This window comes from Lactuca sativa, chromosome 9 (genome assembly GCF_002870075.4).
Source record: "Lactuca sativa cultivar Salinas chromosome 9, Lsat_Salinas_v11, whole genome shotgun sequence".
NCBI lineage: Eukaryota > Viridiplantae > Streptophyta > Magnoliopsida > Asterales > Asteraceae > Lactuca > Lactuca sativa.
Genome location: NC_056631.2, coordinates 142105156 through 142130039, shown reverse-complemented (window position 1 = coordinate 142130039; position 24884 = coordinate 142105156). Strand labels below are relative to the sequence as shown.

At 37.0% G+C, this 24884-nt stretch overlaps 1 protein-coding gene across 1 annotated transcript; it reads right to left on the bottom strand.

Annotated features, from left to right (window-relative positions):
• Window positions 1-39: 39 nt before the first annotated feature.
• Window positions 40-4413, bottom strand: LOC111915342 (uncharacterized). Its single transcript, XM_023911004.3, has 3 exons — window positions 3839-4413; window positions 1484-2819; window positions 40-1366 (listed from the first exon to the last, which is right to left on the bottom strand). The coding sequence occupies exons 1-3, from the start codon at window positions 4122-4124 to the stop codon at window positions 1177-1179; spliced, it is 1812 nt and encodes a 603-aa protein (XP_023766772.1). The 5' UTR covers window positions 4125-4413; the 3' UTR covers window positions 40-1176.
• Between the last annotated feature and the right edge of the window lie 20471 nt (window positions 4414-24884).

Genomic DNA, 24884 nt, shown 5'->3' with positions numbered 1-24884 from the left:
ACACGACTTATTTGTCATGGATCTAATACCACATGCAAGTTATTAGAATCAAGCCAAAATAACTCCATAAACATTCATTCATGTTCGTTCATATAATACAAAACCAAGCGTAGTTCCAAAAACCAAAAAGTTTATGTAAGGCAAAAACAATACATATACAAACACAAGTGAAGAGTTTCAAGGTGCCTACTTACTTCCTTGATGAGCATTAACACACATCTTTAAATACATCCGTTTCATTAAATTTGGCAAACATACCTTACCTTACTGGCAACCACTTTGAAACATATCAATGGTTTGCAACTGTAATGTGCTATTGATCATCATCTTCCCCTTACAGCTTCATCAATTTCACTGTTTCAGAACATAACATAACATGTTCAAATACTTTGTCATCATCATCATGATGTTTGCCTTAAAGCTTCAATATTGTTTCACAACATAACATATTCGATACTTTTTCATCATCATCTTCTCCAGTTCCAATTCCAGAACATAACATATTCAATTACTCCATCATCAACATACTCAAATACTTCCTTATCATCCATCTTCCCCTTAAAAACTTCACCAGAAAAGTCAATCAATCTTCCAGCACAAATACAAAAAGTGCCATGTACAAGATTTCATCTAACCTTACCTCCCCATCCAAAGACCCTCACCTAAGCAATGAAATTTTTTTGTCAAAATAGAAATTAACACTTGAATTCATTCCGCGATGTATAGGACATATTATGTAACATCAGCAACCAAGATCTTCAATTTTGTTGTTTGTTCCAACTTAGGGTTCGATTGTTGGGTGGGTATTTATCTATGTCCAGCTGTCGAGGTATACAGATAGATGGATGGATGGATGGATGGCTTGGAAAATAAAGTAAAGATCAAGATCCATAGATAGATAGACCTTGTCTTCAAAGCAACTATTTCTCTACAGATACAACCTAAAGGGATTTCATTCCAGCATGTTTGACCTGGATCTAGTCAAACAATATTTCTAGAGTGAATGAAACTTGAGAAAATCAACAGACAGTTGGCCACTAATGGCCAGTAAATTTGACAATTGTGGATCTTGAAAGAAAAAACTAAGTGCGATTGACTGTGTAACCTCCTAAACCTAATAAAACTAAAAACAGGGTGTTTGTTTCGTTGATTTTTTTAGTGGTGAGGGTGTGGGGGCTACCATTCGAATTCAGGGGTGGGGGTGGGGGATGTTGTCTCGGGGAGAGTAATAGTAACGGGGTGCCATCCAGATTGATGAGGTATGATCCATTTTTTTGCTGTGACAGCCAAGTTTAGAATCTGAAGAATGTCACCCAAGGCAGTATCTTTTAGGCATGTATTCTTTATAATAGTTGCAGCATCGTATCTATTTATTTGCATAAAAAACAACTTGTCAGATACCTTTCTACTTCCATTTCTTCATATTATTTACAAAAATAACAAAATAAACATAACAGTAGACAATTAGACAATTAGAGATCACCTGCATTGAGAAGCTGCAATTGCAGATCGACCAGAAGGAGTTGATAAATATTTCTCAAGTTCATCCCACGTAGCTTTGGAGTGATCTTTATAATTATTTCCTATAGGGTTCACACACCTCCATAGTTTCTCATTTTTACCAACAAAAAAAGGTAACTTCCCTAGATTCTGTTTCACTACCAGCTGCTGCTTCACAGCACTCTCTAACGCCTTTTTAACATCAATATTCCGTTGCTTTGAAATATTCCCATAACGAATGCAAAAAATAATATTCTCTTCCGTAGGCATAATCTTTTCACTTTTCAATGTACTCAAGGCAAGTAAAATCACCCCTATAAGCCCTTGCACGTATTCCGAAGGCTTCGGGCATCCAGGTGTCCCCCACACACCACTACCACTACTGTCCAATCCTGGTTGGACATCTGGACTTTTGTTCAAAGACTTATTCCCCCTTTTTTGTGGGCTGTTTGTGTAATTCGGCGGCTCGCCGGAGTTTTGTTTCGGCTGCCCGTTCCCGTTGCTGCCACCACCCGATGGTGGTGGTTTAGTCATTAAAGGATGGTGGTCGGAAAAATTAAGCTTAATAATATCGGGAGCAAATGGCGGTGTGGAGGAAGTAGAGGTGTATCCATTGGGCCTTGGCGGCATAAAATGAGGTGGAAAGAAACTTCCAGGAAGATTATTGGGCGGCTTTACAGGCGGTGGAGCGTGAGGTTGGTAGCTAGTGTTGTTCCATGAATAATCTTGACCAATAGGAATGTGATTTGGGTTTGGTCCGGTTGTAGGGGTACGAGCGTAAAATTGCTCATGGGTCTGGTTTTCTAACACCCCAATTGGTGGACTTAAAGTTCTTGAAATAACCGGTTGACTTTGGTTTTTCCTTAAAGGCTTCCCTTTTTGTTTACTATCATTTGATCTTCTTATTTCCAAACTTGAAAATTTCTGTAATCCCGGATGGGGGTTTGGATATATGTTGTTATCTAAAGGTTGATGCATCTGATTCTGAGTTGACTCGGGAGCCGGAGTATGTAGTGAGTTAGGAGGTGGAGTGTGGTTGTAGGTGGTATCAGGTGTGGGTGATTCACCGGTAGTTATTGGTGGACCTCCAGCCAAAAGACTGGTCCATAGCCATACACTTTTAGCAGCTGCAAGGAGGGAAATGGAAGCTTTCTGAGGTTGAGCTAAAAGAATGTTGTATTTCCTCATTCTTAATTGATGTAATGCATTTGAGAAATCCCGATCACCAGAAATTAACAGATAATTGCATGGGGCAGGGTTATCTACTGCCCAAAATAACATGTCTACCAAAATTTTCTTGTCACTTGCATCTTTCACACCTGATCATTAAAAAAAAAGTTTAATTAAGATAGGTAGGGACTATCATGTAAATAACAATAGATCAGGCATACAGAAAAAAGAAAAAGGGTTTAATGCAATATAAATAGATTCAATATGTTCATTTGTGTACTTCCATAGTTTTCATACCCAACTTTGATCAAATTTAGAATATTCCCTTCATTCAAAAACAAATGCAATGTTTGATTTAATACATAATTTTACAACATAGTTTGATTGTACAAATAAGAGGGAAAAAAATGAAGAAAACATATGAACCAAAATCAATGGCACCAATATCTTGTGGTGATTGCTGGCGATAAAAAAAAAGTAAATTGAATTAAAAACTTAGCCTAAAATGCAAAAGAAAATCGTTGCAAATCATCTAGTGTATTAACAACCAACATGTTTTCGAAAAACAATGAACATCAAAGGTATAAGATCAACCCTAAAAATCAACAATAATAACTTGCCAAAGCATAGTCATCTAAATCCAAATATACAAAATTCAAAAAGATAATTTTGGAAAAGCAAATGATAACTGCATTTTCTTTGAGCATGAATCATTTAGAAGCATTAGAACTGTCAAATTTTTATTTGTTCAGAATAGATGACAAATATTAGTACAGACATCAACACTGACCACATGCTTCATCTACAAATTGCCAAAAAATACATCAAAAAGGCCTTTGGCACACTGAATCCACAGATCTAACCTTGAATTAAAACAAATAACCAATATCAGGGCTCATAAGCTCAATTCGCCATGATCCGTTCAGTGCAACACTCTAACTAAGAAAAGTCAACTTAAAAAACTATTTTTTCCTTAAATATTAGTATGTATTTGAATAAATATAGTATACGTATACTTAATACTTCGTGTTAGGGTTTATGAACTCGGTTTTCAACACAATCTGATAATTTAAAGCAAGGAAAACAAACACAATTATCATTTCCAGTTGAAAATGATACTAGACTACGTTTCATAGAATTATGCATGTGATGTAATATGAGTATATACCGGCGGGCACGTGATTCAAGGCGATGCCGGTACTGTTGAGACCTTGCTGAACGGAGGCAGGGATCCGATTGGTGTCGCCGTAGGCGGATATCGATACTGGCCCACAGTAGTTCATATTAACTAAAGCGGAACTTATATTCTGAGCGATCGAATGAGGTTCACAGCCTTTAGGCACTTGACAGTTCTCTATGTCCCACCAGACCGATATCTTCGCCTTCGCGTACTGCTGTTCTGCTGCTCCTCCTGCCATCGTTGCAACACCGTTATTTCCACCAGATCCGCTCATACAGTCGCCGGAACCTTAGATGGCGCACGATAGCAGACGACCCTTTTTTTTTGTTTTTTCTTTATGTCTGAAAGTTTGAAGGTTAAGTGGATGAGAGAAGATCGTCTGTGCGAGAGGATTAGGATTTAGGAGAGAGGCGGACCATCTTAAAACCCATGGATCCCCACGTCAGACTACGTGTGAAATTACGGACATACCCCCAGTGGCTTTGGTGTGTACGACGGGGTCGTCCAGATCGATGATGCCTTGTCTTTCGGAAGAGTGTTGCCACGATACTTGCAATTACTGAAATGGCCCTGAAGATTCTTGGAGTGTTTGAGGGGGTCGTCCATCACGACCCTCCTCCTCGTCGACTTGGGCGAGACTTGGAAATTGGAATCAAATCCTTTTTCTTCGCAATGAAACAATGGCCATTTAATTTTTGGAAAACTTTACTCATACGTCTACAAATAATATATTTTTCACATTCGGATAAATATATCAAAATCATGATTGATCTTTAATTTTTAGATCGATTAAGGAATTTAAACTTAGAGAAATTTTGTTATATTAACATTATTACTCCTTGCATATTCGGGTAAATATATAAAAATCATGATTGATCTTTTTGATCAATTAGGTCGTTTAAACTTGAGAAATCTTTTTAAAATAATTATTACCTTATATTTCATGTTAAATACAGTTGTGTTGATTATGAGTTAATGTTTTATGATCTATAATGACATTTTAATGACAATGCACATAACATGTCATATTATTATTATCATTATTATTAGACTACGATGAATATATTTCTAACCTTATAATATAAAAAATATGTTATTTCATAGTCATATCAACATCATTTAATCGCCACTTATCTTAGGAAATATTCACCACTTCATAAACTTAAAATAATTTATACCTTACTATTTATGTAATTAAAACAAATTGTCTTAGATTAAAATAAAATCATTTTACTAATTAAAAAAAATACAAAACATTAAAAAAAATAAGTAATTGGAAATTACTTAAAAACCCGGAAAAATTTTACTCTTCATCGTAATCATTGTTGGCATGCTGAGTGTTCCACATGTGTTCCATTAAATCTGGATGAAAGTGAATGTGCGTTTCTGGGGTTAAGTATTTTTAGAATTCTTGATATATATTTGTTGTTTCTAGGACTAAATGCGAATGAAGTATGCCATTTTTTTAATGTTCCCTTAAGGTATTGTGAAGAAGTGAACGGACCATTATGTCGTGTCGGATAACGAAGAGAGAAGCAGTGTTCATGCATCCTAACATACACCACATTGGCATAACGTGTTTCACGTTACTTGTACATTGTATAGCCTTATGGGACTTACCTCCTACCTCCTCTTTTCCATTAATGGGATTTCGCTTTTGTGAATTTTGTGATATAATCCTACAAAAAATGTCTCAATGAAGATCTTGCATCATTGACAAATCTTTGAAGTTTGTGTCCTAAAAATGATTAAGATCTATTAGTATAATATAAGTGAACCTCTTGATAGTGTTTTTGTGCAACTAGTGGCGGACTCAGAAAGTTATAGCATAGGTTGCATAATTTTTTAAGGGAAGCACTACTAGAAAAAATCTCATTTTCGACGACAGCATCTTTCACCAAAATCATCGCTAAAAGGATTTTATCAATAGATTTACATTAAATTTACACTTATTGGGACTTTATGACGGATTTCCAATGGATTTGTGATCTGACGGATTTTGTGATGAATTTTTGACGGATTTTGACAAATATACACAAAATTTTGCACTTAGTGGTAAATTTTTAGAGTTTGATTGTGCCACCCCTGGGAAACCTACTATGTCCACCCATGTATGTAGCGATTATTCTTACGTTATCTTCTTGTAAGAGGCATCTAGGAGCTTAATAAGACTCTAGATAAATCTCAAGCTTAGACATTGTATTACACCTTCCATAGTCGATATTGTAACTTCCAAAAAAAACAAGGTTAAATTTTTCACTTTTAAAATAATATAACATCTGTTTTTAGTAAAGTTAAACCATTTGTTCATAAACCATTATTCCAAAATCAAAGTCAATAAGAGGACAATACGGAATCTTGAATCATAAAATTGTTGATGTGTGTATACAGTCATGCTTTCGCCGCCTGATAAGTACTTGAAAAATATTTAATTTATAATTATAAATACAAAGTTTAGTAAGTTCCCCAAAGTACCACATACAACACAACACGAATAAACAATTATGGGTTATCAGCAACCCTGAAGACTCCCCAAATTCTCAGTGGACAAACAGCACACTCTGTGGGTTATCAGCAACCTTGGAGACTACCTAAAGTTTCAGCACACACAGCAACACATATCATAGTAACAACAAATAGACTCAGATAGCCAACATACACACACAGATATATATATATATATATATATATATATATATATATATATATATATATATATATATATATATATATAGGTTCTATAGAAAACAAAAAAAACCTAAAATCATAAAAATGTATAAAAAATACTTAGAGATCACAAATCTTTTTTTAAATTTATATATACAAAAATCGCTACTTTTTGCATTAAGTTTGCTGAAAATTTTTTTGAAAAAAAACCAAAAAAAAATTGATTTTTTTTTCAGCGAATTTGTAAGAAAACCTGCGATTTTTTGGTAAAAAAAGTCAAAAAAAAGATTTGTGATCTCTAAGTATTTTTTTATGCATTTTTATGATTTTATATATATATATATATATATATATATATATATATATATATACACACACACACACTACCATACAGACAAGTATAGTGAGAAGACTCACTACTATCCTACAGGATAATCCAGTGGTTCGACATTGGTTCCTTCGACCCACAAGTATAAGGAGGAAACTCACATTGCACAGATGACTGATAGAATTCACACCTGAACTGCCGGAACTGGACTCCGCCTATTTATCACACCAAATAACCCTAATTAATAATTAAGGTATTTTTCTATGTTCAACTAGTCCCAAGCCAAGTCTAATCCATAATTTGGGGGAAAACCATTTTACCCCTTCTAAGACCTCAAACCCTCACAAATTGGCTAAAAGGCACACTTAATCAAAAGTCAACGAAAATCAATGGTCAACATTTTTGACCTTACGCACGGCGTACTCAAGCTCCACGTTGAGCATAGAGCACAAAGGTAGAAAGTGGGTTTGCAGCTGGCTTTGTTAGGCGTAGCCAAAGTTACACTCAACATACTCGGCCTAAATCCAAACTCAACATACTCGGTCTAAATCCAACCTCAACTTTTAAGGTCTTAATCATTAAGACACTTTACCCAATCCTCATATCTAACCCTAAAAGACATTCTAATCCATAAAGTCTCCAACTTTATGCATTTGCATGGACAAAGAGAACTTAATTCCAAAACTCTAACTTCTAACATCACCAAAAACTCCATAACTCATGCATAGATGAAAGGAATGGATCAAGATTGAATTTTTATGACACCATGCACTCTAAAACGTCTGAAATGACAACTTAAATGGTTTGGAGTAGTCCATACTCACAAAGACCAAGGTTTTGGGACAAAAAGCTCATAAAATCCAACACTAGCTAGATCTAACAAATGAATCATCAAGTATCAAACTTTATACCTTTTGGAGTAGAGAAAAGAAATGTAGGTTATGGATCCACAAGTCGGAGCTTCAACAATCAACAAGCTTGGACTTCTCTTTCTTCCAAAATGCACCCAAAACACATAAAAAGGCTCAAGATTTGCTTCAGGGGCTAGGGTTTCGAGTTGGAGGCTCAAGAGGGTGGAGGCTGTTGTTAGGAAGGATCCTAAAGGGTGGGTTAGAGTCCTTAAATAGGGATCATGTGACAACTTGAAATTTCTATCTTATAACCAACCCTACATTCAATCAAAGTCAAACCTACTGCTGCAAATTTTTAGTAGTTTTGGAGTCAGTTTGGGTGTTTTGATCTTAAATACATCAGAGGTAACCATAGGAAGTATACTCTAGAGTTAAATGTACAATACTTAAGTCTCAAAAATCCAAGAGTTTGGAGTTTACGACCATAACATGGAGTTTACGGTCGTAAACTCTAAGGTATAAATATGACACGTAGTCATTTTTACCATTTTCAAGCCTACAACTCATTCTCTCTCAAGTATCATCCAAGTTCTTCACTAGATCTTCAACTTAGTAAGTGTTTTCTTACTTGATTAGTTAATAAACTTCATTATCTAGTGTTTGTGTATGATTTCATCCATGAAATCTCTTCCTTTGATAGATATTCAAGTGTTCTTCATTTCACCAAGAACACACACTAGTGTTCTTGAGCCTTAAGCACCTTTACAAGCTTCTAAATTGTAAGTACTCCTTTCTTAGCTTCTTCTATGCTTCAATCAACTAGATTACACTTAGAAATCATCAAGAAAACAAGATCAAAAGGGAGTTTACGGCCAAGGAACCTCCTTGGGCCGTAAACTCTATTTAAGGGTCTAAATGAGCCCTAATCCCCTCCAAAGCCTTGGAATCAAGTCTAGAACACTTCTAACATGAACTAAGGACCTTAAACATTGAAATGGTACATAATACCATGAGTTTACAGTCGTAAACTCATGGAGAAATGGTCCTTGGGCCGTAAACACTAGTTAGTGGTGCAATGGTGCCACCATTCCTTCCTAAGGCTTAGACTTTATCAAATTGACATGTAGGACCTTATAACACAAATTGGTACTTAGTACCATGAGTTTACGGCTGTAAACTCATGGGAAAATTTCCCATTGGCCGTAAACTCATGTGGTTATTACCATATGGGCCATAAACTCTAATAAGAGGCCCTACACTCCTTATATGCAACCCTATGTGGTTTAACACTTCAATATAAGTGTTTCCTAGTCCCTAAGGTTGTTCCATTTCATAATTAGTTGTTATAAACACTAATTGTAAGCATATATGTGTCATTATATGTTAAATAGGATCCGTGTGTGCTCAAGTCCTCACTTGACACTTAGCATCCTTTACCGATCTTACATTCGCAGTTCGTACCCCTTAATCTATCCTTTTAAATGACTTTAAATGCTTTTATGGGGGGGGGGGAATACAAGTAGAAAACACATAATTATAAAATCAATCACATGTGATTTATAACTGTGTTTTCAAACAACGGATTTCATATACTTCAAACTGTGTTTCAAACAATGGATTTCAGTTACTTTAAACTTTGTTATCAAACAAACTAATTTTGAATCGTTTTATAAACTGACATCAAGTTGTTATTATTTATTGTTCAAAACCTTTAAATGTATTACAAAACCTCTTTCAAACTTATATATTGTTAAAAACCATATCTATACACTTATGTATCAAGTATATATGTATTGATATGAGAGCTTTATTTCTTCTTCAGTTCCAACACCCTTGAGCTACAAAGGTGTATGAACATACTTGGACATTCAAACTACATTCTAGTAAGCTATAATAGGTATAGTTTAGGAGATACTAATTACCATTCCTAGTACAAGGGAACATACATGAGTCAGTTTATTCATGGTCTATACTAACATCCTATACAAAGAGAATTACTACATACTATACGGAGAGAAATACAATATAATATACAAGGAGAATTACTACATACTATACAAGGAGAATTACTACATACTATACGGGACTGACCATCCTACACCTGGCTGCTAGCTACAGCGGGACCTGTTCATCGACGGATGTTCTCGGTTGTATTGTTCGGAGATTTACCGCGTTGTGTTTATCCTAGACAAATGGATACGATTTCAATGACTATATAATTTTCCCCATTATCTTTATTTTGTGACACATTCACATAAACGATGAGGTAGACTATGTTTTGATAATAATAGTTGTACATGGGAAAAACCTTCATTCATACAGAGAAGCAAACCTTCAAAACAGTCGGGTCTTGGTAGAAGACTACATTTTATACTAGTAGGAAATATGGGATTTTCTAGGGTTTTCAAACGTATACAAACATTTACATTGAACATTTACTAGTATTTACATCAAAATTATGCAAATAAATGACACTAAAGTACTTATGAATTCACCAGCTTAAATGCTGATCTACGCTTTCAAAATAACTTGTATTCTCAGGTCATCAGTAGACAGGTACCGGTGACAGGTTTTGAGAAGACGGAGCACAGTCAAGACTCATCTTTTATTTTGATCATTCATTTTTTGTGTCTATTACATTACAAAGAACACACATGTATTAAAACTCTACTATTAATGCAATGGATGATGTTGTTGCTTGTTTACTACTTTGCATTGTTATGATACTTTACATGATGTCCTCCGCCCCAGAACGTTTCCGCCGTTCTTGGTTTTGGGGTGTGACAGATTGGTATTAGAGCATTGTTTATAATGAATTGAGTATATCAACCCATAAAAGATATACTAACTATAAACACAATGGATTAAAGTACTCTGAACAAGAGTTTATACTTTTAAATAATAAAATATTTAACTAAGTATACATACCTGCATTCATACTAAAATCAGTGTCACTAGGACAGAACAAAATTATTATGATTGTTGGATATCACAAATAGGCTTGGGGATGTATGGTCAGTTTTGGGAGTGGCATAGCCTGATCAACTATGATGGTCCGAGAAGTGATTAGCATATGCCCAGGAATGGTTGTGTTATGACAACAAGTCTAAAAACATACCAACACTACTACAATGAGAACATTAGAACAAAACATAAACTTAAAATACTATAGGAGTATTTTGTGTTAATATAATTACTTATTTGAGAAATAAACAGGTCTTTATTAGTATGTCAATAGTTGCTGAGTGGATACACTATGGTTATATGTAACTAGGGTGGCATAGACTTAGAATCTGTGATCTTTGCTTTACTTCCTGTTCCTTGTTTGGTTGTAGACTTAGGGTTAGGATCACTTATTCGAAGGTCTATCCTGTTTTGATTACGTAGGATTGGTATGCACTACGCAAATGTTGGAGTAACTAATAAGGATCATCTTATAATTATCTTAGTTAGTACGTCTATTAATTATTTCTTATACCCCTTTTCTCGCGTAGATATCATGGTTGGATTCCACATCCCCGGAGACTCGTACTTCCCAAACCAAGTCAATGTTGGATGGCTTGACAATGAGCCGGAAGATGACCATCCAATCCTTTTGGATGATCACCTCGCAGAAGGCTTTTATGATGGTTCCGACTCCGAGCCCGAAGTCAACAACCTACCTTAAGTGGGTCAAGCCCCAAATCTTAACCCCCGACCTGCGTTTCAAGATCCCACACCCTTGTGGGCGACAAACTTGAATCGCTGGAGTGATGAACAGGGTCAAGCCTTACCCTATAACGGGGACCGAAGCTTTTACAACATAAGCGAGGGTGGCTCTGCTGACCGAGTCCTGCCCATTATGGTCCGCAGGATTTCTCGGAACACCGAGCAAGGTAGAGCAGTTATCGACCGAGTCATGGAAATTGACACTAACTCTGGCGTTAACACGGTCCGCATATGCCAACTCGAAGACGCCATGGAAAGGACTAGGAGAACCAATGAGGCTCTGCAGCAATAGCTAGCTGCATTGTCACACCCCAAAACCACGAACGGCGGAAACGTTCAGGGGTGGAGGACGTCATGTACAGTATCACAATAGTGTAATATAATAAACAAGCAACAACATCATCCATTGCATTATAAGTAAAGTTTAATACATGTGTGTTCTTTCATTGTAATAAGACACCAAAAATATACAATCAAAATAAAAGACGAGACTTGTCTGCTCCGTCTTCTCAAAACCTGGCCTCCGTACCTGTCTACTGATAACTTGAGAATACAAGTTATTTTGAAAGCGAGTATCAGCTTTAAAGCTGGTGAATTCATAAGTATATAAGTGTCATTGCCTTGTTTGTGAAAATATATTATGAAAGCCATGTAAACCTTTAAATGAAAATGTTGAGGTAAGTATGAAATCCTTAGAAAAACCCTTATTTTCTATAAGTATGAAATGTAGTCTTCTACCAAGACCCGAATGTTCTGTATGTATGAAGTGTAGTCTTCTACCAAGACCCGAATGTTTTGTTATGACAATGTAGTCTTCTACCAAGACCCGAATGTTCTGTTATGACTATGTAGTCTTCTACCAAGACCCGAATGTTCTGTTATGACTATGTAGTCTTCTACCAAGACCCGAATGTTTTGTTATGACTATGTAGTCTTCTACCAAGACCCGAATGTTTTGTAAGTAAAATGATAGTTTTTCCTTTCTATTGACTAGTACTAAAAGTGCTTAGTCTAACTCATCGTTTATGTGAATATATCACAAAATAAAGTAAAGTAGGAAAAATATAATCATGCAAGTATTATTGTCTTGGATTACCAGGACAAACACGACATCGCTGAAGCGAAAGATAGACCCTATGGAACATCCGAAGAGTGTCCCCTCATCCTCTGTAGCGGCAGCAGGGTGGAGGGAGGGTTAGTCCCATAACAGCGTTAACCTAATGATCCTACGAAGATTCTCATCTCATCCACTGTTGCAACAGTTGGACAGAGGGATGGTTAGTCCCATCACTGACTACTAAATAAGTGACAACCTTAGACATCCGTAGACGTTCATCGACCACTGGTGCTAATCAGTGGGATTCGGAATGGTAAGTCCCGTAGAAATATCCCATTGAACCGGGATAGGAAAGACAATTTACACAGTAAGTACTAATAAATCATCCTCTTAGTTCTAAGTACAAGTATCCAAGGTAAGTAAATACAGGATAATGCACCTATGAAGAAGTGTTCCTATATGGTATTCATGTAAGTGTGTTCATGTAACAGGTAAGTATATGTAAACATATTCATGTATCATGTAATCCTAAGTACGTGTACTCATGTATCATGTAAGGCATTAGTATAGACTCATGAATGAACTGACTCTTGTGTGATTCCTTGTAATAGAAGTAATGTTTGATATCTTCAAATTATCCTTATGATAATTTACTGTAATATAACTGGATGATCATGTAGGTTTGTACACTCTTACTACTCAAGAGTGTGGGAAACTAAATGAAAGATGTAAACTATAACATCAATACATACATACATACATATATATATATATATATATATATATATATATATATATATATATATATATATATGTATATATATATATATATATATAAATAAGAATATAAGTGTATATGCATAGTTTAGTTCAAGGATGTAAAATGGTTTTGTAAGACATCTTATGCGTTTTGAACAATTATTAACAATGATTTGATGTCATTTTAATAAACATTTAAAAGGTAAAACATTTGGTAACAATGTGCTTTTAAGATGTAAAACCATTTCATGCATCACATTTTGTAGCATGTGAAATCTGTTAAGTGACAGACACAGTTATAAAATACATATATATGATTTAATAACATGTTTGTTTCTACTTGTATTCCCCCCCCCCATAAAAGCATTTAAAATCATTTAAAATATTGATTAGGGGTATGAACTCACCTGTAGTTGGTGATTGGGATTAACTGAACGGTATAGGATGGCTAGGTGTCAAGCGAGGACTTGTTTACACGCACGAGCCTAGTTATCATATAATAAGCATATATATAACTAATTAGCCAAATAATAACTTAATGAAATAAGTTGGGACACTTAGGAACATGTAAACACTTTGTATAAATGTTATAGGTCCTAAGGGTTGCATCTTAGTCGATACGGGACAAGGCAAAAGGGTTTGAGGCTTCCAAAGACCTTGTATAAGAGTTCACCACCCAACAAACCCCAACCTTGGAGTTTACGGTCGTAAACCCTTGAGTTTACGGCCGTGAACTCCACACTTGGTGGTTTTGGGTGTTTTAAGGTGCTATACTAATCCTAGAATAAGCCTAGCATTGTTGGAATAATCCTTGAAGTAGTTTAAGGCCCTAGAATGCTCCATAGAGGAGTTTACGGCCTAAATACCATATCCCCTAGAGTTTACGGTCGTAAAATCATATGGGGTGTTGGTTTTAATTCTTTTAAGTCCCTTGCACATTAAGGATAGCTTCTAGGTTTTTTTAAGGCTAAAGGGGACATTAGGCACTCATTTGTGCCTTCACTTGGAGTTTACGGCCCAAGAGATGTTCCTTGGCCGTAAACTCCCTTTAAGGGATGATTTTGATGTAATTTACTCCCCATTCAAGTCATAAGTATTAAAGGGTAATTGTCTTAAAGCCTTAGGGGTGTTTAGGGCACTCTTAGCCCTTGAAAAAGGGGTTTACGGCCCAAGAGCATATCCTTGGCCGTAAACTCCTAAACCTATATGATTTTGATTGATTTCTAGCCTCTAATGTTCATACATAAGGTCCCTAACTAGATACCTAACATGGAAATGAGACTAGGTAGCTTTTAGGCCTTGTTTTGGAGTTTACACCCCAAGAACGTTCTTGGGCCGTAAGCTCCCGGATCTTGTATTTTGGACATGTAAATAATGTTATTAAGCATATAACAAGTATTAAAACACATATAGGAAAGTAGACTCACAATCTGGGATGAAAACCCGAAGATCCGTGAGAGAGAAAATGGCTTTTCTCTAGTTGGAATTGTGAATAATGAATTAATTTAATTCAGAAATCTATTTATAGTCCTGAAATATTTTGACAGAAAATATTTTTATTCTCGAACTTGGACTATAACATTATGAAACTTGGAATGTTCAAATTTCACAAACCCAGGAGCATCCACTCTCCTGATATCTCCTTAAACGTAGACCCTAATGTACACAAACTCATTCGGACGAGTATGAAATCCACTGAAACTGGACTAGCTTCTATTGAATAGATAACGTTCGTACAAATGGAAATTTCGGGTTGTCACATGTATCCCGCATTGAGGTTATAGAACTTCGAGTGCGTCAGAGAGCTCATGAGGGACATCTTCAAGACGTAGTACGTCAACTGGCAGATCTAAGGGTTCACCCGAGGAATACCCATCGCCGGTAGAAGATGTCTGACTCATCCCTTCTTTTAGTTTAAGGAATAGCCTTTTGTATCGGTGCTTTATGAAGCACTTTTCTGTAAAATATCCCTGTCTCTCAAGTACTTTATTTGACTTCTAAACTGTCAACATTTTCCCTTATGGTATGATGTAAGACCTATAGTCAGGTCATTTTCCCGAACTTATTTACATCTTATATACCAGTAATTTCGGCAGTTATCTAATCTACTCAGAAATTACTCTCATTTGATATCGAACTTTGGTGACTTAGTTCACAAGACACTTTCATTTTCTATACTATTGGATTCTTATCATTGTTTCTATCTTTTAAACTTGAAGTTAAAAGATGCTTCCTCGCAGAAATCCAAGACGTAACAATAATAACGAAGCACCAATACCACCACCACTGCCGCCACCTCCTCAGTTCGACGCTGCTATGTTCCAAGCAGCTGTCATGGCGGCCGTAGTGGCTGCCATGTCACACATCAATACTCTTGTCCCTAGTGGATCGGGAATTAGTGCACCTCTTTCCAACCATGGCGAGAGTCATGGGCACCCTCGAGAATGCACCTACAAAGATTTTACAAATGCCAAACCCATGAATTTCAATGGAACTGGAGGGGTGATGATTTTAAGGCAGTGGATAGAAAAGATAGAAGCAGTCTTTGAAATCTACGCCTGCCCAGAGAACAACAAGGTCAAGTTTGCTACTTGTACCTTTTCTGACAGGGCTTTAACTTTGTGGACTGGCCACGTTAAGTCACTGACTCTAATTGTGGCAAATTCGATAAGCTGGGATAAGTTGAAAGCCATGCTGATGAGAGAGTATTGTCTACGAGGGGAAATTCAAAAACTCGAGCAGGAACTCTGGGGTCTTGAAATGGTTGGTTCTGACGTATCAACCTATACTAATAGATTCTGTGATCTGGCAATGCTTTGCCCGGATATGGTTGCTCTTGAGAGCAAGAAAATAGAGAGATATATTTAGGGACTGTCGCCCCAAATTCAGTCAAGTGTGTTAGCATCAAGGCCTATTACTTTTGACAGCGCTAAAGAACTGGCACAATCTATTATCGATCACGGAAACTACCAGAACGCAACAATTGCTACACCCGAGCAACAAAAGGGAAACAACAACAACAGGAAAAGGGGCTGGAACAAGAGGAAAAGCGGGACTTCACAAGAATCCTCAAAGAAACAAAAACTAGTTACAATCAATGCTGCCACTGTAACTCCTGTTGTCCCTGCTAATCCCTTACCAGCTAAGCCTTATGCTGGTAATCTCCCTAAATGCAGCAAGTGCAATTTTCACCATAACGGAAATTGATGAGAGATGTTGTGTCGTAACTGCAACAAGAAAGGGCATACCGCCCGATTCTGTAAGTCACCATCCCAACCGATTAACCAAGTACCTGCTGGTGGAGTAGGTCAAGCCTGCTACGGTTGTGGCGAGGTTGGTCATTTCAAGAGGGACTGCCCGAAGGTAGGGAATGCTGGAAGAGTGGGAAGAGTTCTGGCTATAGATCACGAGGAAGCCGTAGTTGATCCTACGATAGTTACTGGTAGGTTTCTCCTCGATAATTCATATGCATGCATACTTATCGAGAGTGGAGCGGAGAAAAGTTTCGTAAACCAGAAATTTGCACACTTGCTTAAACAAAAACCACGTGCACTAGATGAATCATTCACTGTAGAAATGGCAAACAGGAAAACAGAAAGTACTAACTGCATATACATAGGTTGTACTCTAACTATAAATGGTCATTCTTTCAAAATAAACCTCATGCCGGTCCCAATTAAAAGTTCCGAAGTCATAATCAGTATGGATTGGTTAAGTCGTCTTCACGCCGACATCATATGTTTTGAGAAAGCAGTTCGTCTTAACCTCCCTAACAATGAAAATCTAGTTATCTACGGCGACAAACCTAGTACGAACCTTCGTATCATTTCGTGTATCCAAGCTTAGAAGTGCTTGCGAAAGGAAAATCATGCATTCCTCACACACATAGTCGATACGAGTCAAGAAGTGAAGGACATTCAGAACATTCCAGAAGTGCGCGACTTTCCCGGCATCTTTCCAGAAGAACTACCGGGATTACCACCGCAACGTCAAGTCGAGTTCAGAATCGACTTAGTGCCAGGGGCTACTCCAGTAGCCAAATCTCCATATCGAATGGCACCAGCAAAGATGCAAGAACTTTCCGGTCAGCTTAACGAACTTCTCAAGAAGGGTTTCATTAGGCCAAGCTTCTCACCATGGGGAGCACCGGTCTTGTTCATCAAGAAGAAAGACGGATCTTTTCGTATGTGCATCGACTACAGGGAACTCAACAAGCTTACCGTTAAAAATTATTATCCTCTACCCCACATAGACGATTTATTTGATCAACTTCAAGGAGCCAACTACTTCTCGAAGATAGATCTACGATCCGGGTATCACCAGTTACGAGTGTTAGAGGAGCATGTTCCCAAGACAACCTTCCGAACTCGTTACAGACACTACGAGTTTGTAGTGATGTCATTCGGATTAACCAACACACCAGATGTATTCATGGATCTAACGAATAGGGTGTGCCGTCCTTACTTGGATCAGTTCGTCATTGTCTTCATCGATGACATACTCATCTACTCTCGAAGTAAGGAGGAGCATAGTCAACACCTACGAAGAGTCTTAGAAACATTACGATCGGAGAAGCTCTATGCGAAGTTCTCTAAGTGCGAGTTTTGGATTCAAAAGAGTCGAAATCTTGGGCCACATTGTTAGTGAAGAGGGAATTCACGTGGACCCTTCCAAAATCAAAGCCATTGAGAACTGGTCAGCACCAAAGACACTTACATAAATTCGTCAATTTCTAGGTCTCGCTGGCTACTATCGCAGGTTCATACAAAACTTCTCTAGTATCACGAAACCACTTACCACACTGACCCAGAAAGGTGTGGCCTTTGACTGGGAAGAGAAACAAGAGAAGGCGTTCCAAACATTGAAACGAGCCTTATGCACCGCACCAATACTATCCCTCCCAGAAGGAATAGAAAACTTTGTAGTCTATTGCGATGCATCCAACCATGGGCTCGGATGTGTTCTGATGCAACAAGGTAAGGTCATCGCCTATGCCTCAAGACAGCTAAAGATACACGAAGTCAACTACACCACGCATGATCTTGAGTTAGGAGCAGTGGTGTTTGCTCTAAAGATCTGGAGACACTATCTGTATGGTACGAAAAGCACTATCTTTACAGACCACAAAAGCCTTCAACACATCTTTGATTAGAAGGAGCTCAACATGAGACAACGACGGTGGGTCGAGCTACTCAATGACTACGAATGCGAAATTCGTTATCATCCCGGCAATGCCAACGTAGTAGCTGACGTCCTAAGTCGGAAAGAATACTCTGGTGGTAGAGTCAAATCAATAACTATGTCCATCCATTCGCACTTGTCCACACAAATTAAAGAAGCTCAACTCGAAGCTTTGAAACCTGAAAATGTGACGGGTGAATCCCTAAAAGGGATGGAAAAGAACTTAGTGGTAAAGGGTGGCAGAGCCTTATATCTCATGGACCAAATCTGGACACCGAAACATGATGGATTCAGATACTTTGTCATGACCAAGGCACACAACACTCGATATTCCATTCATCCAAATTCGGATAAGATGTATCTGGATCTTAAAAAGTTATGTTGGTGGCCTAACATGAAAGCAGAGATTGCTACCTTCGTGAGTAAATGCCTTACTTGCGTAAAGGTTAAGGTCGAATACCAGAAACCATCAGGTTTACTTCAGCAACCAGAGATACCAGAATGGAAATAGGAGTGGATTACTATGGAATTCATAACCAAGTTGCCCAAGACAACGGGTGGACTTGATACCATTTGGGTCATCGTCGACAGATTGACCAAATCCGCGCATTCCTACCAATCAAAGAGACTGAAAAGGTGGAGAAACTAACAAGAACATACATTAAGGAGATCGTACGACTGCATGGTGTTCCCATATCCATTATCTCCGATAAAGATAGTAGATTCACTTCGAGGTTCTGGCAGTCACTACAAAGTTCCCTAGGAATGAGGCTGGACATGAGTACAACCTACTATCCACAGACTAACGGACAAAGTGAGAGAACTATCCAAACCTTGGAAGATATGATGAGAGCCTGTGTGATTGACTTCGGGAAAGCATGGGATACTCATTTACCCCTTGTCGAATTTTCCTACAACAACAGTTACCAAACGAGCATAAAGGTTGCTCCATTCGAGGCCCTCTATGGCCGAAAGTGCAGATCCCCTCCGTGCTGGGCTGAGGTGGGTGACACCCAGTTAGCTAAAGGACGAGTTCCTGACAGCACTCTCACAGGTCCGGAAATCATACGGGAAACGATAGAGCAGATCGTTCAGATTCGTGAATGATTGAAAGCCTCTAGAGACCGACAGAAAAGCTACGCAGACAAACGAAGGAAACCTTTGGAATTCCAGGTGGGAGACCGAGTCCTTTTGAAAGTCTCACCTTGGAAGGGCTTGATACGCTTCAGAAAGCGTGGAAAGCAAAATCCAAGATACGTAGGGACTTTCGAGATTCTTGCCAGAATCGGCCCTGTAGCTTACAAACTCAATCTACCGCGTGAACTCAGTAACGTACATTCTACTTTCCATGTCTCAAACTTAAAAAAGTGTCTGTCTGACGAGACTGTTGTAATCCAACTCGACGCGATCAAGATCAACGAGAGCCTCAACTTCGTGGAAGAACCTGTAGAATTCATGGACCGAGAGGTCAAGCAAACGAAACAAAGTCGTATCCCGATAGTGAAGGTTCGCTGGAACGCCAAGCGAGGACCTGAATTCACCTGGGAGCGCGAGGATCAAATATACTCATCTTTTTTACTTAGTTATTTGTAACTACTTATTTGCTTAAACTCTAATTTCAGGACGAAATTCCCTCTAACGGGGGGATGATGTGCCAACTCGAAATTTCAATCTTATAAAAAACCCTGCATTCAATCAAAGTCAAACTTACTGCTACAAATTTTTAGCAGTTTTGGAGTCCGTTTGGGTGTTTTGATCTTAAATACATCAGAGGTAACCATAGGAAGTATATTCTAGAGTTAAATGTACAACACTTAAGTCTCAAAACTCCAAGAGTTTGCAGTTTACGACCATAACATGGAGTTTACGGCCGTAAACTCTAAGGTATAAATATGACACTTAGTAATTTTAGTCATTTTATCATTTTCAAGCCTAGAACTCATTCTCTCTCAAGTATCATCCAAGTTCTTCACTAGATCTTCAACTTAGTAAGTGTTTTCTTACTTGATTAGTTAATAAATTTCATTATCTAGTGTTTGTGTATGATTTCATCCATGACATCTCTTCATTTGATAGATATTCATGTGTTCTTCATTTCACCAAGAACACACACTAGTGTTCTTGAGCCTTAAGCACGCCCACAAGTTTGAAGAATTGAAAAGTTCAAGCTCACTCAAGCCCTTTTGACAAGTAAACACGAAGATGGGAAACTTGTGTGTACACACGTCATAGAGATGAAGTCACACATTGATAGGTTAAGGATGTTGGGTGTTGAGATTTTAGGTGAGTTGGCTGTTGATTGGGTTCTCCAGTCGCTTCCTGAATCATATAGTGAGTTCGTTAGAGAGTACTATATGATGTATCACGACGTGACCCTCATGGATCTCACCTATTTGCTTATAGCTATTGAATCAGCAATGATTTGGCGTGCTGGTCAAGAAAATTTATCTGGTGAGTCAAACTCCCAAACTGCAATGAACACTGGCAACATCGTAAGTCTAGAAAGAACTAAGTCTATGATTGTCCGATGTGTTGTGCCAAAGGAGTCCATTTGCTTTTATTGCCAAGAGAAGGGGCATTGAAGACGAAGCTATCCTATTTACCTGAGAGATCTAAGAGATGGGAGAGTCAAGACGTATGACTCTACTTCAGGTAAAATCCATTAACTAACTCTTTTAAGTTCCTATTCTAAGATTCTTAATACATGATGTGATAAGATTACATTTTGATGTTTTATAGGATCGAAGAAAAGAGAGGAAGCTTAAGGGAAGAAGTGAGCTGAATCTAAACATGAAGAAATGGATTTCGATCGCATTCCTTGAAGATTAGATTCTTGAGCTACTACTTGGAGTTAGGATAGATTTCTAAGAAATATGTATTAACATAGTTTTCGATTGAATTGCATTGTAAGGACAAATTTTTCCACAATAAAATAAATTTTGATTTTATATTATTTATTTATCCTTGCAATGGTGTGTATGAGAAATTGATGTTTGAAGGTTTCTATTATTAGCGAAGATGGATTTGATTCTTAATTAGGTTATTTGTGGAAATGTCGAGAATTTACCAAATAGGGAGAGTTTCTCATCGCCCAAGTTTCAATTGGACAAAAACTTGGAATCATACAACTTGGTTGCGTGATGAATGAGAGACTACATATTTTGGAAATTAGACTAATTCTTTGACAAAGTGTCAAGTGAAGGACTAGGAGATCGAGCATACTAGGTTGTGTGTTGATCAAGTCCACCACAAGAGCGACAAAGATATTCGTCATGATTTACTAAAGTTTAGTAAATATGATTATACTTATAAGATTAAGTGTAATTCTGAGTTGATTGAAAGAGTTTCAATGAATAGCAGAACGAATAAGAAGAATCAAGAAGGCAGAAAGATAAAAGTTTCTCCATTCTAAGAAGAAGGGAGAGTATCTTTTATTGTGTTTTATGATAAGTCTTAATGATTAAGAACCATATCTCAATTGATCCTCTAAGTGAGTCTTAGTGCATTTGTATGTCTAAGAAGAGGAATCGAGAATTATGGAAATGGTTAAAATCAAGAAGTTAATCATACTTCGTCCCAATATCAAGTCTTAGAGTTATACTCCAAGATTGTGAATTGAGTGACAAATCTTAAGAAGGTTTATAACACTCAACAAATGTGGAATTTGGAAAAGTTTTCTTATTTTTGCACATTTGAAATTGGTAAGTTGTGTTGTCTTGGATAAGACAAAGACCAACTAGGACCAATTATGTGAAGTGTTTTGTCTTGATAAGAACTACACTAACTCTTGAATATTTCTTTTGTCTAGGAAAGTTTCATGACAAGAGAATCATGTATGTCAAGAGGTCAGTGGGAGTTTTAATGATCTTGAAAAAGGTTTCAAGAACTAATCAAGAATAAACCTTATTGATCATCACTAGCACACGACTTGAGGTTTATAACCTATCGTGTTGACATTATTTTGTTTCTGTGCCATTCCAATTGAGTTAATTATGCATGTGAGCTCTATGAGTTCTCATTTGAACGCATAAAAGGCAAGCACCTTGATCAATGAAAAGTATGTTGGTAGGAAAGGATGAGCTGCTTAACTACTTGGAAGACATGGTGGGCACTCGTGTTACCATAAGGCAAGAAATCAAGATTGAGAAAGTTCAGTCCATATGAGTTTGGATTTGTCGCAAACTTTGGTTTTGGAAAATTCACATGGATAGGAACACATACACCATAAAATCTAAGTGTCATAAGATTTCCCTCCTTCATGAAAATGATTATGAGGAAATGCTTTCACTAAGAGAGATTTTAAGGAGATAGCAGTTGTGTAAATTGTATTCTCAAATTCGATTATGATTACGACATCCCTCTTCATAGTTCGAATTGTGAGATTTGGCAATTAGTATGAAAATTTGGGGCTTAGTAACATAAGTTCTGAATTTGTCTATACACACATGTGAGCTTTCTAAGGAAAAGGTGTATAAGGTTAAGAAGCTTACATAAAGGCTTATCGAAGCATTTGGTACAAGAAATATGAACTTCAGAAATTCAATAAGTATTGTTTTCTGGAAGTTCAGTTGTTTTCTAAATACATGTCAAAGCTAGTGGGAGCATAAGTGTTATGCTTATATGATAGTGGGAGCATAAGTGTTATGCTTGTATGATTATTATGGCAAGTATTGCAAGTTAGCAATATTAATTATAGAAAACAAGAGTTATACTTTGCAAAGTCGTAAGGGTTGAAAAGTTGTTTTGCTATAATTAAGGGAGAGAATATTATGCTTCATTTCAAATCTAAGGGCTTAGATTGTGGAAAGTTAATAAATTTAGTCAAGGATACATAGTGTGTTCCCAAATTTCGATTATGATTACGACATCCCTCTTCATACTTCGAATTATGAGAACGTGACACATAAAATATTGTGGCAGAAGATTGATAAAGTATCATATCTTTATGTAAGACATTATGCATCGTGTCCCATACGCTTCTGGTATAGGATCAATTGCAAATGCTATAATATTTGACCATTCTAAAATTTTCCAAATGTCTAGCGCATTAAGAGGGAAAAAAGACTAGAATCGGTTTTGAATAAAATAATTAAACAACTATCAAAGGACGATCCAAAGTTCACTGAAGATTGGTTGCTTGTGAGTAGTTAGAAGTATGGTATTGGATGGACCATATCGACATTATTATGAATAGATAAGATTCTATTAAGAATGAGTTGTCATATGCCAAATATGGAAATGTTTCCATATTGGGAGTTGGATATTGAGAATCTATGTCTAGAATAGAAACTTTTATGCAAGAAGGATGCTCAAAGGAATGTACTTTGAGTGAGAGACATCATATCTATAGAATTGTTTCTGATAGAGATTGGCCAAGTCTTGATGATTTTGAGCTATGACTTTATGAAAGGATCATTGCATAAAATGTTAGCATATTCTATAAGTGACAAGAATTTGATATTCTTATACTTATGATAAGGATTGGGAGTTGTGAAATGATTATGATTGGAAATGTGTTCATTTGATCAATTTCACAAAGTAAGGACCATAAGTAAACATTGTGTGCATGCTAAGAGCATGGGACAATTATAGTAATAATTCAAGTAATAAGTTAATTAACCGAAACAACAAATAATGAGTAATCGATATGGTGATAAATAAAAGATGTTTTATTTATACTCAAAGGTTTGGGACCATATAGAATTAGTATTATTCTTGTGTTTCACTTTGCATGTTTTGACTTCCTGAATAATTAATTATTTCAAAATAATCAAATTATTCGAATGGTCCACAGTCGTTCATATGTTGGAAGTAGGTATGAATGAAGAATGTCATGAATTGGTTTGTAGATTGTCTAAAGTGTATTAGACATAGCAAAGGTTTGCTACAACGTTCGTGAGTGCTAATGAATATGATTTTGAGCATTGGATTAAACCCACGCTCACAAGAATCACTTCATGGATTTTATCACGAGTGATTGTGAGTCGATAATATTGTATATTCTTGAAACCGAGACGTGTGAGTTGTTATTTGCTGGTTGGTTGCACATTGATGATAAGTAAACGCACCAGTAACTTGGTGTTATACAACTTATTATTGTGTGTGATTCGATGAGTGAATACAAGCAAGCATTGAGTCGAAGTTTATCCGTTCCTTTTTCCCAAAGTGGGATAAAAGTGATATATGTGGGACCCTCGATGATTTAGTGATGACACCCTAAGCACTTGGCCAAGCCGGGACTAATTTGATGTGTTCAATTGTAGTCTGTTGTCAGTCGTCATAAATCGGAAATCGGAAAACAACACATAGACTGAGAGAATGATTTCAATCCATGTCTCATGACTATACGATATCAAGAATGGAGGAATATATGATCCCTTATCTAAAGGACATGCTTCTGATACGATCAGAGTTGACAGCGGCTTTTGAAAGCTACGATTGTTGATCAGGTTCTGAAGTCATACGCGAAATAGTTATTATACT

Coding starts and splice junctions, on each gene's coding strand:
- LOC111915342 (XM_023911004.3), bottom strand. CDS start 4,124: ATGAGCGGATCTGGTGGAAATAACGGTGTTGCAACGATGGCAGGAGGA. Junction 2,820..3,838: donor CTTGAATCACGTGCCCGCCG/GTATATACTCAT, acceptor TTTAATGATCAG/GTGTGAAAGATGCAAGTGAC. Junction 1,367..1,483: donor ATTGCAGCTTCTCAATGCAG/GTGATCTCTAAT, acceptor GCAAATAAATAG/ATACGATGCTGCAACTATTA.